Source organism: Umbelopsis ramanniana, assembly GCF_025399195.1.
Source record: "Umbelopsis ramanniana AG unplaced genomic scaffold K450scaffold_9, whole genome shotgun sequence".
NCBI classification, from domain to species: Eukaryota; Fungi; Mucoromycota; class Umbelopsidomycetes; order Umbelopsidales; family Umbelopsidaceae; genus Umbelopsis; species Umbelopsis ramanniana.
The window spans coordinates 466,665-478,078 of record NW_026252095.1 but is presented as its reverse complement, the minus strand read 5'-3'; the positions used below and the strand labels follow the sequence as shown (position 1 = coordinate 478,078).

General features: G+C 41.7%; 4 protein-coding genes across 4 annotated transcripts; 2 read left to right on the top strand and 2 right to left on the bottom strand.

Moving 5' to 3' along the window:
• Positions 1 to 2,333: 2,333 nt before the first annotated feature.
• K450DRAFT_227861 (uncharacterized protein) lies at positions 2,334 to 4,426 on the bottom strand. Its single transcript, XM_051586807.1, has 5 exons — positions 3,753 to 4,426; positions 3,570 to 3,690; positions 3,250 to 3,497; positions 2,889 to 3,190; positions 2,334 to 2,809 (listed from the first exon to the last, which is right to left on the bottom strand). Exons 1-5 carry the CDS (start codon positions 4,393 to 4,395, stop codon positions 2,582 to 2,584), a joined length of 1,542 nt encoding a protein of 513 aa, XP_051447592.1. The 5' UTR covers positions 4,396 to 4,426; the 3' UTR covers positions 2,334 to 2,581.
• A 446-nt stretch (positions 4,427 to 4,872) lies between these two features.
• On the top strand, positions 4,873 to 6,155 carry K450DRAFT_227858 (uncharacterized protein). The gene is made up of 2 exons (XM_051586806.1): positions 4,873 to 5,600; positions 5,665 to 6,155. The coding sequence occupies exons 1-2, from the start codon at positions 4,915 to 4,917 to the stop codon at positions 6,077 to 6,079; spliced, it is 1,101 nt and encodes a 366-aa protein (XP_051447591.1). The 5' UTR covers positions 4,873 to 4,914; the 3' UTR covers positions 6,080 to 6,155.
• Positions 6,156 to 6,329: 174 nt separating this feature from the next.
• K450DRAFT_227857 (uncharacterized protein) lies at positions 6,330 to 9,126 on the top strand (the record flags this gene model as incomplete). Its single annotated transcript, XM_051586805.1, has 4 exons — positions 6,330 to 6,605; positions 6,669 to 6,953; positions 7,021 to 7,486; positions 7,568 to 9,126. The coding sequence occupies 4 exons, from the start codon at positions 6,333 to 6,335 to the stop codon at positions 9,010 to 9,012; spliced, it is 2,469 nt and encodes an 822-aa protein (XP_051447590.1). The 3' UTR covers positions 9,013 to 9,126.
• K450DRAFT_227852 (uncharacterized protein) lies at positions 9,127 to 11,229 on the bottom strand. The gene is made up of 7 exons (XM_051586804.1): positions 10,983 to 11,229; positions 10,884 to 10,897; positions 10,533 to 10,812; positions 10,250 to 10,458; positions 9,974 to 10,188; positions 9,621 to 9,876; positions 9,127 to 9,548 (listed from the first exon to the last, which is right to left on the bottom strand). The coding sequence occupies exons 1-7, from the start codon at positions 11,222 to 11,224 to the stop codon at positions 9,241 to 9,243; spliced, it is 1,524 nt and encodes a 507-aa protein (XP_051447589.1). The 5' UTR covers positions 11,225 to 11,229; the 3' UTR covers positions 9,127 to 9,240.
• Positions 11,230 to 11,414: the final 185 nt, after the last annotated feature.

Below are 11,414 nucleotides of genomic sequence, written 5' to 3'. Positions count from 1 at the left end.
GGCCTGTCTTAGGGCGACCGAAGTTGGTTTAACTTCAGGCTGAAGTTTGTTGATGGGAATTCCAACGAAGTATATAGTCATTGTTTATCTTTCTCAAAATTTATTGGTAGGGTAGAGCTAAGTTTGATCTGTGCAGCAAGTAGAAAATGCTAACCAGGGGAATTGGGCCATCGACACTGCCGTCATACCGTCTACGGAAGTACCAGAGATACAACCGCCTTCTTATGTCTGGTCAGTCACAGTATACGTCTTCATATATCTTTGGATTTAGGTTTGCAAAAAGTGATGTGTGAAAAGGTCTTTTTCCAGATCATCAATACGAGAAACGTTACATATTTGGGAAGTTTCACACATTACTTCTCTATGAATTTAGCCTCCATTAACCTTGGGTGCTAATTTTCTGCTTATAACTCACTTGGTAAGCAGTAAGGCATCTCATATTAAAAAAGTTTTGTTCCCCTCAATTCAACACAATACATTGTCGCCTTGCATACAAGATCAGTTTTTTTTATGTGCACACAATCATAATATTGAAGCTATATACATTGTGAATGCCAAGGTAGAAGCACACAAGTGTGGAAACGAACGTTGTGAGTTGTGATGTAGCAACGAGGACCAGTAGACGTCAAAATCGATGAATGAAACAGATCTGGCTGCTGAAGAGTCTCTTGCTAAACGTAATTTTTTTATTTGCTTCAAGAAGCAATTTTTATTTTGTTCAAATATCTTTAACCTGTCGTCTAAATACTGCAGCCCGTTTTCTCACCATTGTTTGGTTTTCCATCCAAGTACTAACAGCATGGTCTTCGGTGAGGTCAAATGCAGCTGCATATTGTTTGTACTACTTTCCTTACAAAACCTACCCCGTAAATAACTGTCGAGGTAATACTGTGCATTTAGTTTTAACAAGGGCTGCCAATACTTCAGTCTGAAGGACAAACCCGCATCCATCCTGGAGCTTTCACAAGTGTACACCTCATAAAGTCTACATAAGCTAATTGATGCGAAATCACTGACAGAACAATCTATACATGTTGGTGAGGATAAAAATATTGCTTTTTGGTAACATCGCGAAACAAGAAGATGATAAAATATCTCTATCTTATGCACAAATGACTTGTTGGACTTGACAAATTTTATAGATGGAGAGAAGTTTAATTACGAAACGGAGCTGTATTTGTACCATGACTCGGATTGAAACAGTTCGTCCTCTATCCGCACATTTCTATCAATGATTCATATATGAAGTGAGTTGATGGATGAACAGTGATGCATTGAATTATATTTTCATGCGCTTTAGAAAGTCTAGCGACAACATTGCATATAGATACTTGCCTTCGTGTTTGAGCTTTCTATGATACTTCGTAGCCATTACTGCTGTCACCAAACAGCCTTTTCGGTTACCATATCTCCTTCTGTATTTTTCGCTTTCGAAAATTCAATGACAGAGTATACCAAACCAAAAGTTTGTGCAATGTAATATGCGCAGTAAATGACCATGAGAAATCGCTCTCCCATTTAAAGTGTTATCATTTAGAGTTTAAGCCTTTCTGAAATTTATTTTGAAAAACCAGGTATTCTCATGCTATGATATATGTTGAATGTTTTCACACACCTAATTGATTCTTCGCTGCGGACCGCGGGTAACGGGAATCGCCTTTGCGCCATGTTAATTTCCCGCCGCAATATCTTCGCATGTGCGTAATTCCAGCGCATACCGTTTTTTTTTTCCAGAGTGTACCGTAAACAATGTTCCCTTTAAGAGATCTTACTAATGTTAGGTGAACAACACTACCTTTGAGCTCTCATTGAACGTATAAATAGCGTAAATCATTGGGTCATCTTGTGGCATATCTCCATCTCTTGAATAGGATCTAATACGGTTGGTGAATGATTTTTATATCGTGTAGACCTTCACATTTACTAAATTGATTGTTGAACAGATGGTTAAAGTATCTAACTTATTGGTCTTGTCAATGGCTTTTGCCGTTTCAAACGCTACCTACAGTTACAATTGGTGTATAAGTGACCACTCCACTCAGACAGTCTGCAAAAATTCTGGAGGCTCTCTAGAGTCACACTCTTGCTATGTAGGATCTAGCTTGGAAACATACTACTGCTGCAGAACTGTTAAAGGAACTGCACCGTATGCTTCATTCAGAACTGCATGTGGTAGTCAGTTGGAAGGCTGTAATTCAAATTGCGGTGCTTGGTAAACTGGAAACGCAGCTCTCTACTAGATAGTGTTACTCTTAGGCGTTATAAATAGCTGGTGAATATCACTATCAAAGATGTATGAAATAAAGTACCCTGTTTGGTAACATTATGGCACATTGTTAATATTCATGAACAAAACCTTTTATAATAACATGTTATAGAGCAAAAAAAACATCATTGCTATCTCTTGCAATGTTTACTGAAACATTGCCAACTAACACAAACTGCTGGTCCACACTTTTTATTTTTGTGAAAGAGACGTCTATATTGTTATTCAGACCTCCACTATGAAATAAACCATCTAGGTCCATCTCATCTACATCAAACACTGGTGAGCCTGTGATATCTCGAGTCATTCACGCAATTATGCCTTGATGACGCTGATATTGAGTTCTCCGCCTTCTGTCATATTTTCATCATTTGTTCCTCCCACTTTGATCAACCCTCTAAGTATATGATATGCAGCTTGTAGTACTTCTTGTTCGTCCACATCTGCTGCTACGTGAAGCTCTAAAGAAGCGATGTACTGTCCAAATGTATTTTGCCAAAAGTGGGTCCTGCCGATTGACAATACGCCTTTGATTTGTTGTAGCTGGAGGCAAATGCTGGTTAGTGATGTGCAAGAGCATAAGCATAATAAGAATGCAACGGTAAAAACCAAATATACTGACCTCTCGCAACTTTCCTTCAATTCCATTCCGCAATGGTTTTGGGGTGGTCTGCAAGATGAGTTTCCCTAGTGCAGTAGCCGTAGGTCCAGCCACATAGAACATGAGCACGGCTTCTACGGTTGCAACCAACTTATCCATTGCAGAATTACGAATTATATAGTTGGCCATCACTACTAGCAGACCTGAACTTATGACTGATGATGTAAAGATGTTTCCGCGCAAAGTACTAATAGCTCCTCGTCGTCCTCGATTAATTACAGAATAAGATATTCCTTGCATGGTGATAGGCATGCGTCGCCACACTGATAAAGTGTCAGCCACTAATTCAGGTACATATGCCAGCTCCACTATAATACTTTACCTTTGCAGAATGTTTCATGGTTTTGAAGATTGACACCTGCCAAATACGAGATACCAATACTGGATGCCAATAACAAAAATGTCGTGATACCAGCAGACTTCTCTGGATGTGCCGTATGTGAGTTTTCTGACACATCGTGTGAGCTTGGCAATAGCAGATGTTCTAAGCTCTCTTTGCTAACTTGCATGGAGAAAAATAGAAGGTAGATGGCTGAAGCTAGCGCAAGTAAGATCTGAAGCCGTATTGCACTAAAGGGTATTACAAAGTCAGCTCTGCAATAGACTTCAGAAGCACATCAAAATGAGTGACTAAATACTTGCCCAAAAGGACGCTGCACATTGCGTGCACGGAAAGCCGAATCAAATTCAAGTACTGTTGACACAAAAGTATTGATGAGGCCAATGGCGTCAAAGACAACAATGTACGAGTAAGCAATCATGGCTGTGATGTTGAAGTTAGAAGGCGGTTCATGAGCATGCGTACATGAAGTTTGGATCACCTACATAGACTGCCCAACGAGCCTGCTGCCCCATAAATCAGGAATCCAAAGATAGCTTGTAAACAAGCAACACTAAAGATGGACTTTTGCTCTGGATTGAGGGAGCTAAACACACTTGAAACGGACGGGAGAGGATAGTGTGCTGAGTTCACAGGGGTATGGAAGTGTGGTTGTTGTTTCCCAAGATAGCTTGAATAGGATTCATGAGAGTGATGGCCGTGGCTGTGACCGTGGCTATGATCATGATCATGATCATGATCATGGTCATGATGATGACCGTGGTGGTGGTTGTGATTGTTGTGGTTGTGATCATGGTCGTGGCTTTGGTGATTGTGGTAGTGGTCATGGTCGGAATCATCCAAGGTGTGGTGATTATGTTGGTAATGGCTATGTCCGTTATGGTCAAGACTATGACCATATGGACTATGGTCATGATCATGCTGATGGTGGTCATGATGATCGTGGCTCTCCTGTGCCTGATGTTCATGATGAGAGAGTTTCTCATAATCTAGCGCCTTTGACTGTTGGGCTCGAAGTGGAGCTGAGGTTTGAATGGCAATCGCTTGGCCACGTATTCCAGCATTGTCTCCAAGATTCGGAGAGACGGGATGCCTCTTCGTGAATTGCCGAGTTGCTGGCTGCTGCATGACTCGAACGATGTCCTCAAAAGTATTGAACAAAGCTTAAGGTTGCGAAATTGGATTCTGACTGCATGTCTATTTTCAAACCCCGATAATCCAGGCGTGTCAAAAGTATACCAAGCCATCCGATTCTTAAGTGAGAGCATACCAATTTTTTTTTTTTATGGACGAGCTGAAAAGGTTCAAATTCAAGGGATTCTTGTAATTGTATCTCGACGATTCACTTCATAGATACTCCAGAAGGACATATTCTGTTTGAGCAGTTACCGGTGTATTCTGGAAACTACTACTCGGTCTACTCTGTTACTGCTTTTATTTGAGTGTATACTTGACGGTGAAAATACATCTCTATGTACCAGCCGTTTCTACAATAAAAAAAGCTTCCCTTAGGTCTTTCAACGTAAAGACGGTAATCTTTTTTTTTTTTTTTTGGAGCCAATTTTGATTGGTTGCATAAGCAAGGAAAGCTAGAAACATTTCCTGGAGGCCAAGTCTCTTCTACAACTTTTGCCTAACTATCAAATAATGTACCGCCATTACCCACTTAAGCCGCCCATCGCCAGCTCTTCGCCTTTCTCTCAAGAGAGCAGTATGGACTCGACGGACATGAAGCAACCGCAAAAGGTCTATGATATGGAGTATTGGCTAGCATGCTTTGATGCCCTCACCAGCACCATGTATAATTCTCCAGCAGCAGTGCTGCCATCTTTCCCACATCACCATTATGCAATTCCTTTGGGAGATAAAAAAGATCAAATTGGAACAGAGCGAGGAGAAAGTCGATCCGACCCGAACATCCCTAACTCAGTTCAGGAAAATGCTTTCAATAACCGGAATGACGAGTACTTTACCTTCCAAAACTTTTACGATTTTCGACAAGCTAGGTGTGATCATGTTATGGGAAGATTACGGCTTCATTTTCGCTTCCCAGCGCTGACGATAAGAAGATTACAAGCCGGAAATTACATTTTACATCAAAGCTCACCAGAAGGTCAGGTTGTGGACCCTACTACGGGGTTTTTCAATGATAAATATACCACCGAAGAGATGGTTCGTGCCAGAAGGTCAATTATGTCTAAGTTTGGAACTTCTATGAACTCGTTAAATGTAAGGACCCGGTTCGTTCCCTATTCATTTTCCATAGGAGCAAGATACTGTTCGCCTTATCGAGTGCATGATATTCTTTTGCGTTGTCCGCATCTGCCTAATTGGTAAGGCATATATTTCTTGGTATATGGCTTAACATTGAAAACTGACGTGTTTTCTTCTTTGTAGGGCGCACACCATCTTCATGCTGAACGCCATTGCTTATATGAAAGAAAATGGACCCGTGGAATCTGGCAAGGTCGTGGCTGGATTGTTCAAGCCTTTTGCTCCAGCCATAGATGTCACATTTCGCTGGTTGACTAATGAACACTTTATGAGTGGGCAAGAGCCATTTCCGCTTGCCCTCCTTGTATTCGAGCATCTGGCGTTCGACACCACGGAAGAGCAAGATATGGATATCTTATTGGCCACGGTTGGAAGCCCAAAAGAGGGTAAGAACGCAAAGAATCAGATGCAGCTAGCACGGTTTCCTGTATTGTGGGTCGAACTTGGTGACGGTATGGGCCAACATTTGACTGGATTAGCAAACCATTGGCTTGAAAAGTCGAGAGCGGAAGGAACTCTGGACGTAGAAATGGAATGATACCACCTATAATAATACTTGTACAAATACTTCATGAAAATAAAATGTGTCCATATTCCAGTTGTCAATACAGTAAGATAAATTCAAGTCAGAACTATCCAGGAGCAGAAGAGCAATTCCAGTATACAATGATAATAGGAGGTGACTCCTCCCTTTGTTGAAGCTGTTCGGTTTGCAAAGACACGCAGTTTCAAAAAAGGTGTTACAGGCTGCGTCAGGTAATTTCTGAGCTTCATTTCTGCTTCCCCACACCATGATCGACCACCAGAATGATCTAGTGGAAGTCTGGCAATCCATTGTCGCCTATCATGACGTTGAAACTCAATCCAATCAATGGTTTGACCCTGCTACTGTTGCTCTCCTTTTTGTACTATTACTATACTCAAGCTTGCTGGCGAGCGACCACCCATCGTTGGCTATATTTGCCTGTGCATTCTTTGCAGGTGCTCTCACTGCCTACATGCCGCGGCAGCAGTCAATTGATACCAATGTATATATGGATATAAGGCCGAAACGAAATATAGAGGTGAAATATTCATTTGGCTTGTTGATGAAAATTGTCATTTTACCAACCATACCTTGTCCGCAGATTCAGCCAAGGAGCAAGAAGACTGAGAACGCAACCGAGCTGCACCTTTCAGACCCAACGCTAACCGAAAAAACCACACAACTTATCAATTATACCCTACGCGATTTTGTGTCTGTTTGGTGGGGGCCCATGAACTTCTATGGAAACAAGGAGTTTGAAGACGAAATTCGGGTCACGATCAATGCAACAGTGGAAGCTTTAGAGAGATCGATACAAGCGCACGACTCCAACGATTTGCTTCTAGCGATGCTTTATGGTGTTGCCAACAGTCTCATTATTCACATGGTGAGTCCCAGTTAAACAACAGATGCTTATCTACTGTCAAATATTAATGTTATTATTTTTGCAATAGAGAGAGTACCGTGAATTTGAAGATTCACAGTTAGACTTGCATGAATTCACTCGAAGGAATCCCAGCTCCCCATTTTCACAGCTTTTGTCAAGAGATGAGCAGCACCAGCAATTACGAGAGCTAGGTTATTCATTTATACAAAAAATGGTACCAAAAGAAGATTTGACGAGTCCGATCGTGGCTGCCTTCTTCAAAGAAGTTTTCGCATCATATGCTTTGGAGAGCGCATTGAGTCTTCTATGTGATCCAGACTACCTCAACCTTTGCATTGTTGACGTATTGAATGATGCAACAGAAGGAAGCGATGAAAGTAATGGTGCTGATGATGACCTATCTCATCTGGAAGGCTTCCGAAGTGTGGTTGAAAAAGCAGCTGAAGATGCTATGGCCACCAAAAATGAAAGTGTAGGAAGCATAAAAGCAACCGAAGCTAAACCCAAACATCGACCAGCAGTGGAAGATGAAGGTAGAAAATCTAAACCGATTTCCAAGGACGATGACCAACTTGTAGTAAGAACTAGCACTTCGTCATCAACATTGAACGAAGGCAACCCAACAGATGGTTTATATCCCCAAGATAGCCCGAAGTCCGCCAATAGTGAGCAAAAATGGACCTCAAATCGTATCTCCATTGATAGCGCAAAGACATCTCTAAGATCATCGACGACACTTCAACCTTCCAGCCCTGTAATTAAAGAGCAACTACCAATGCTATTTGAGAAAGGGACAGCTAGCTTCAGCATCATGGACATATCACCGAATGACGCAGGAGAGAAGATTGATAGCGCCTCATTGCTTTATTTTGTGCAAATTGAAAGGTCGGCAAGCAGTGAAAAAAGGCAGTCCGAGGGCGGTGGCTACATCCTTACCAGAACATATGATAACTTTGTGACATTGCACTCAGTTTTATCGGCTAGACATCCAAAAGTAGTATCAAAACTCTCACTCAAACTTCCTTTGGATCAAGGACGTAGCTGGCGTAGTTCTCGTGCACAGCAAAACAATCGAGATGCCATTTGTCAAAGTTTGGAAAGATATTTACACACAGTTACAGATAACGAAATTCTTGGTCATGAAAAGAGCGTACACGTTTTCTTCCGCAAGGAGCAAAGTACCAACGAAGACATTGACACCTTGAGTAGCCAACCTGCACCAGAAGAAGAATCTGTAGTCTCAAAGGCTCGCAATTACTTTGGCGGATCCTCTGCTTCTCTCCATTCGGAAGATGACAGAGAAGCAGTACCGTCACAGCAAATGTCACCGCGGTCACAGTACTCTCGTTGGATCACTAAAAAGGCACAGCGTCCAAGCTCTTTAAAAGACTTTGGGGAAAATGAAGGGCCTCCGTCGAGACAGCAAGGCTCTGATAAATTGCCAGTAGCAAAAATGACAGCAATGGAAGCAACCTTAGTGACCAAAGAGGATGATCAGTCGACTGATGTGAAGCATTCAGATGGGTCCAATACCCCTCAAGACAATCAAAAGGCGCAAAATACACACAAAAAGCTCAATTCAATCGAAGTAGAATTGCTCATTGAAACAACATTTGCTCTTATCACCGAAATCTTCCAGCTAACAGAAGCTAACCAGAACGCATGGCTAAGGAGAACAGCACTTAACCTGCTTCGAGAGGTCATACGGCGATCATACGCCGAAGTTATCTCTCAACAATTTGTAAAATACATGGAGGAATACGCCCGTACATCATATTTTACGACATTGGTTGGTAGCATCACTGAGAGTTTTTGGCCAAACGGTGAATGGGCTACCTCTGTTGCCCTTAGAACGCCAGAAGAAAAGGCCGCAACAAAGTCTTTGGCGCGGGAGCTCTTAAAGACCAGAGGCGTTCCAAGTGGTGCAAGACAGCTCATTGGGGAAGTCAATTGTGTGGATGCAATGGAACGACTTTGGTCGCGATGTCAAGACGTTGATTTAAACAGAGTTCTTGGTGTACAAATACTGGAAAGAACGCTTCGTCCGTTGGTCAATTGAAATATAAAAAGAGGAAACTATTATTGTGATGGTTTGAAAAAATTAAAAGTACAAGAAATGCAGCAGGAAAATGCAAATGCACAAGTAATCATCTATCGTGTACTTGTGTTGAATGTAGAATAAAAATATTAGCTGGTCAGTCATTTAAAAATACCTTCACGATATCCTATATTAAAGCGATGCTTGTTGAGCCCCTCAAGATACGTGCTGCTCAAACTGTCAAATAATCTATATCTGAATGTTCAAAGTGGATGGAAGTCTGAATGGATGCGCTTCCGTGTTGAACACCCATTCATTCAAAGAAATAGTGGAAGTGTCACTAAAGATGAGGAACAGGTACTTGAAGGTCTCGGCGAATAAGAAACTCTCTTGGAAATCTGACCACCCTGGGTTCGCAATGTCGACATTAATGAGGCTGCTGTATCCCACAGGAGTACGGCAGTACTTTTCGATTGCCTCGAATATCTTCCAAGCCTTATCTTGGTAGCTCTTGTCCCCTGTAATACGATAGAAGTAGAACAAGCTCTCGACAGTTTCTAAACATATGAAAGACGATATTTAGTCAGAATGTTTGCAGAGTGTATACGATTTTGTTTCATGAGTCTCACCTGGGCGCAAATCATAGGAAGCTTGCCTTGGACTGAAATAGAATCCTCGTTTCTTGTCCTGAGAAATCTGACTATCTGTATAGCTGTCTAAAGATGCACCTTTGGGAATCCAATTGAAGCCTTCTGGAGCTATGTTTGTTTCGGTTCCTTCCCAAATTTGATAGCAGCTATCCATCAGTTTCTTTGCAAAAGTAGCATACTCTTTGTTTCCCAGTAGTTTTGCTCCGTAGATGATGTTTCCTGGTACGAAACAGACCTATAAAAAAATAAAAAATAAAAAAAGGGAGTTAAATGGAGCATTGGTCGATGATGTTATGTTTGTTCTTCATGCAAGCAGTGGAAAACTTTCATACCAACTCCCCAGACTGGCTGATCAGTTTATCAGCTTCCATATCAGCAAGGTAGGTGAAAGGATGAAATTCGTCTTCTTGCTGCAAATATGTTTCCATGCTATCGACAAACGTTTTCCATGAGGAAAGGAGGCTATCGTCGGTAGAGCCCAACAATAAATAATTTTTGAGCAAGTACTCGTAGTAACTGTCGCCACCTCCACTTATGGTGATGATACCTGTATATGTGTTTAGATTATGCAATACTTAATGAGAGGGCATAGTCCAGCGTAAACTTACCGGACGGATCTGGTTCGAATGGTTGATCAGTCCACTGGATAGCATACAGACCAGGAGGTTGTGTTTTGGTGTTTTGTACTCTGGTAACAACTTCATTTGCAACGTCCATATATTTTGATACCCCTGTGACTTGTGACAAACGTGTCATTTCCATTTGTACAGATCCAAACTCGGCAAGATCGAGACTGTTGCCAGGAACAGCCTTGCCACTGATATAAGAAAAGTCAAACATTATGGTTAATGTTGTTTTTGGCCATGGCATAGCATGACATCGATAACGTACGTATTGACATTCACATAAGATGCCGGAATACCATCAGCTGTGTCAAAGGCTGGCATAATAGCATATTCGACCAAGGCAAGGGCTTGCTTGCGTAAAATAGGATCTGGTCGGAGATCATTGGCTGCCAAAAGTCCACCAAGGTACCGAATGGTTGTTTCAAATGTCTTCGAGTTCTCTTTAGATGCCTGGAAGTTGACATTTTCGACATGGCTCATTGCCTTCTCGTATGCATCGTCCAAACCCATAATGAGCATTGTATCCAAAGCATCAAATATGGTGGCTAAAAAATATGAGGAGTATATGTGAATAACGAAAAGTTGATTTTATCCATTTGTGCTAACTTTGATTTACCTCCCCATCCGTTTCTGTAAAATGAGATGCCCAAAAATAGACGCATCCTTTGTTACTACATTGGCGCCAATTGCATTGTTTGGTATAAGCGACACTTACCGAGAATCAGATGGCTTCTTGCTGACTGGAAGCAATTCATCGTGTCCGAACGCGTATGTTACATAGCCATTCCAACCGTGCAAGAAGGCTTGCCTAACAGCATCAGCTCGTGGATCATCAGTGACATTTGCAGAGGTGGTTGCAAGCAACGATGCCCTGTTTACAGCTGTGGGCCTAGCATCGACTTTGAAAGAATTAATGGCTGCGAGCGCTATAATACTAAGCGTTGCAACTGAACGCATATTTTAGGAAAGAGAAAAAGAGTAAGAGATGAATGATGTGGCTAGGTGATTAATATAAGAAAAATGCTTGAAACACCACAAGTTTAGGGACACGAGTATTCTAAGACAAAATGGTTATATGTCAAAGGGGACAGTGGAAGCTCGCATCTGAGGCAAACTTGACTTGTAGGGAGGCAATTCCCCTTCATTC

Bases quoted from the DNA above. Each gene is read 5' to 3' on its own strand.
- K450DRAFT_227861 (XM_051586807.1), bottom strand. From the start codon at position 4,395: ATGCAGCAGCCAGCAACTCGGCAATTCACGAAGAGGCATCCCGTCTCT. The intron at 3,691-3,752 runs GTAGGTGATCCA...TCAACATCACAG, and splicing joins AGGCTCGTTGGGCAGTCTAT to CCATGATTGCTTACTCGTAC. The intron at 2,810-2,888 runs GTCAGTATATTT...ATTTGCCTCCAG, and splicing joins TTGAAGGAAAGTTGCGAGAG to CTACAACAAATCAAAGGCGT.
- K450DRAFT_227858 (XM_051586806.1), top strand. From the start codon at position 4,915: ATGTACCGCCATTACCCACTTAAGCCGCCCATCGCCAGCTCTTCGCCT. The intron at 5,601-5,664 runs GTAAGGCATATA...TCTTCTTTGTAG, and splicing joins TGTCCGCATCTGCCTAATTG to GGCGCACACCATCTTCATGC.
- K450DRAFT_227852 (XM_051586804.1), bottom strand. From the start codon at position 11,224: ATGCGTTCAGTTGCAACGCTTAGTATTATAGCGCTCGCAGCCATTAAT. The intron at 10,459-10,532 runs GTACGTTATCGA...TTCTTATATCAG, and splicing joins TCTTATGTGAATGTCAATAC to TGGCAAGGCTGTTCCTGGCA. The intron at 9,549-9,620 runs GTGAGACTCATG...TCATATGTTTAG, and splicing joins TTCCTATGATTTGCGCCCAG to AAACTGTCGAGAGCTTGTTC.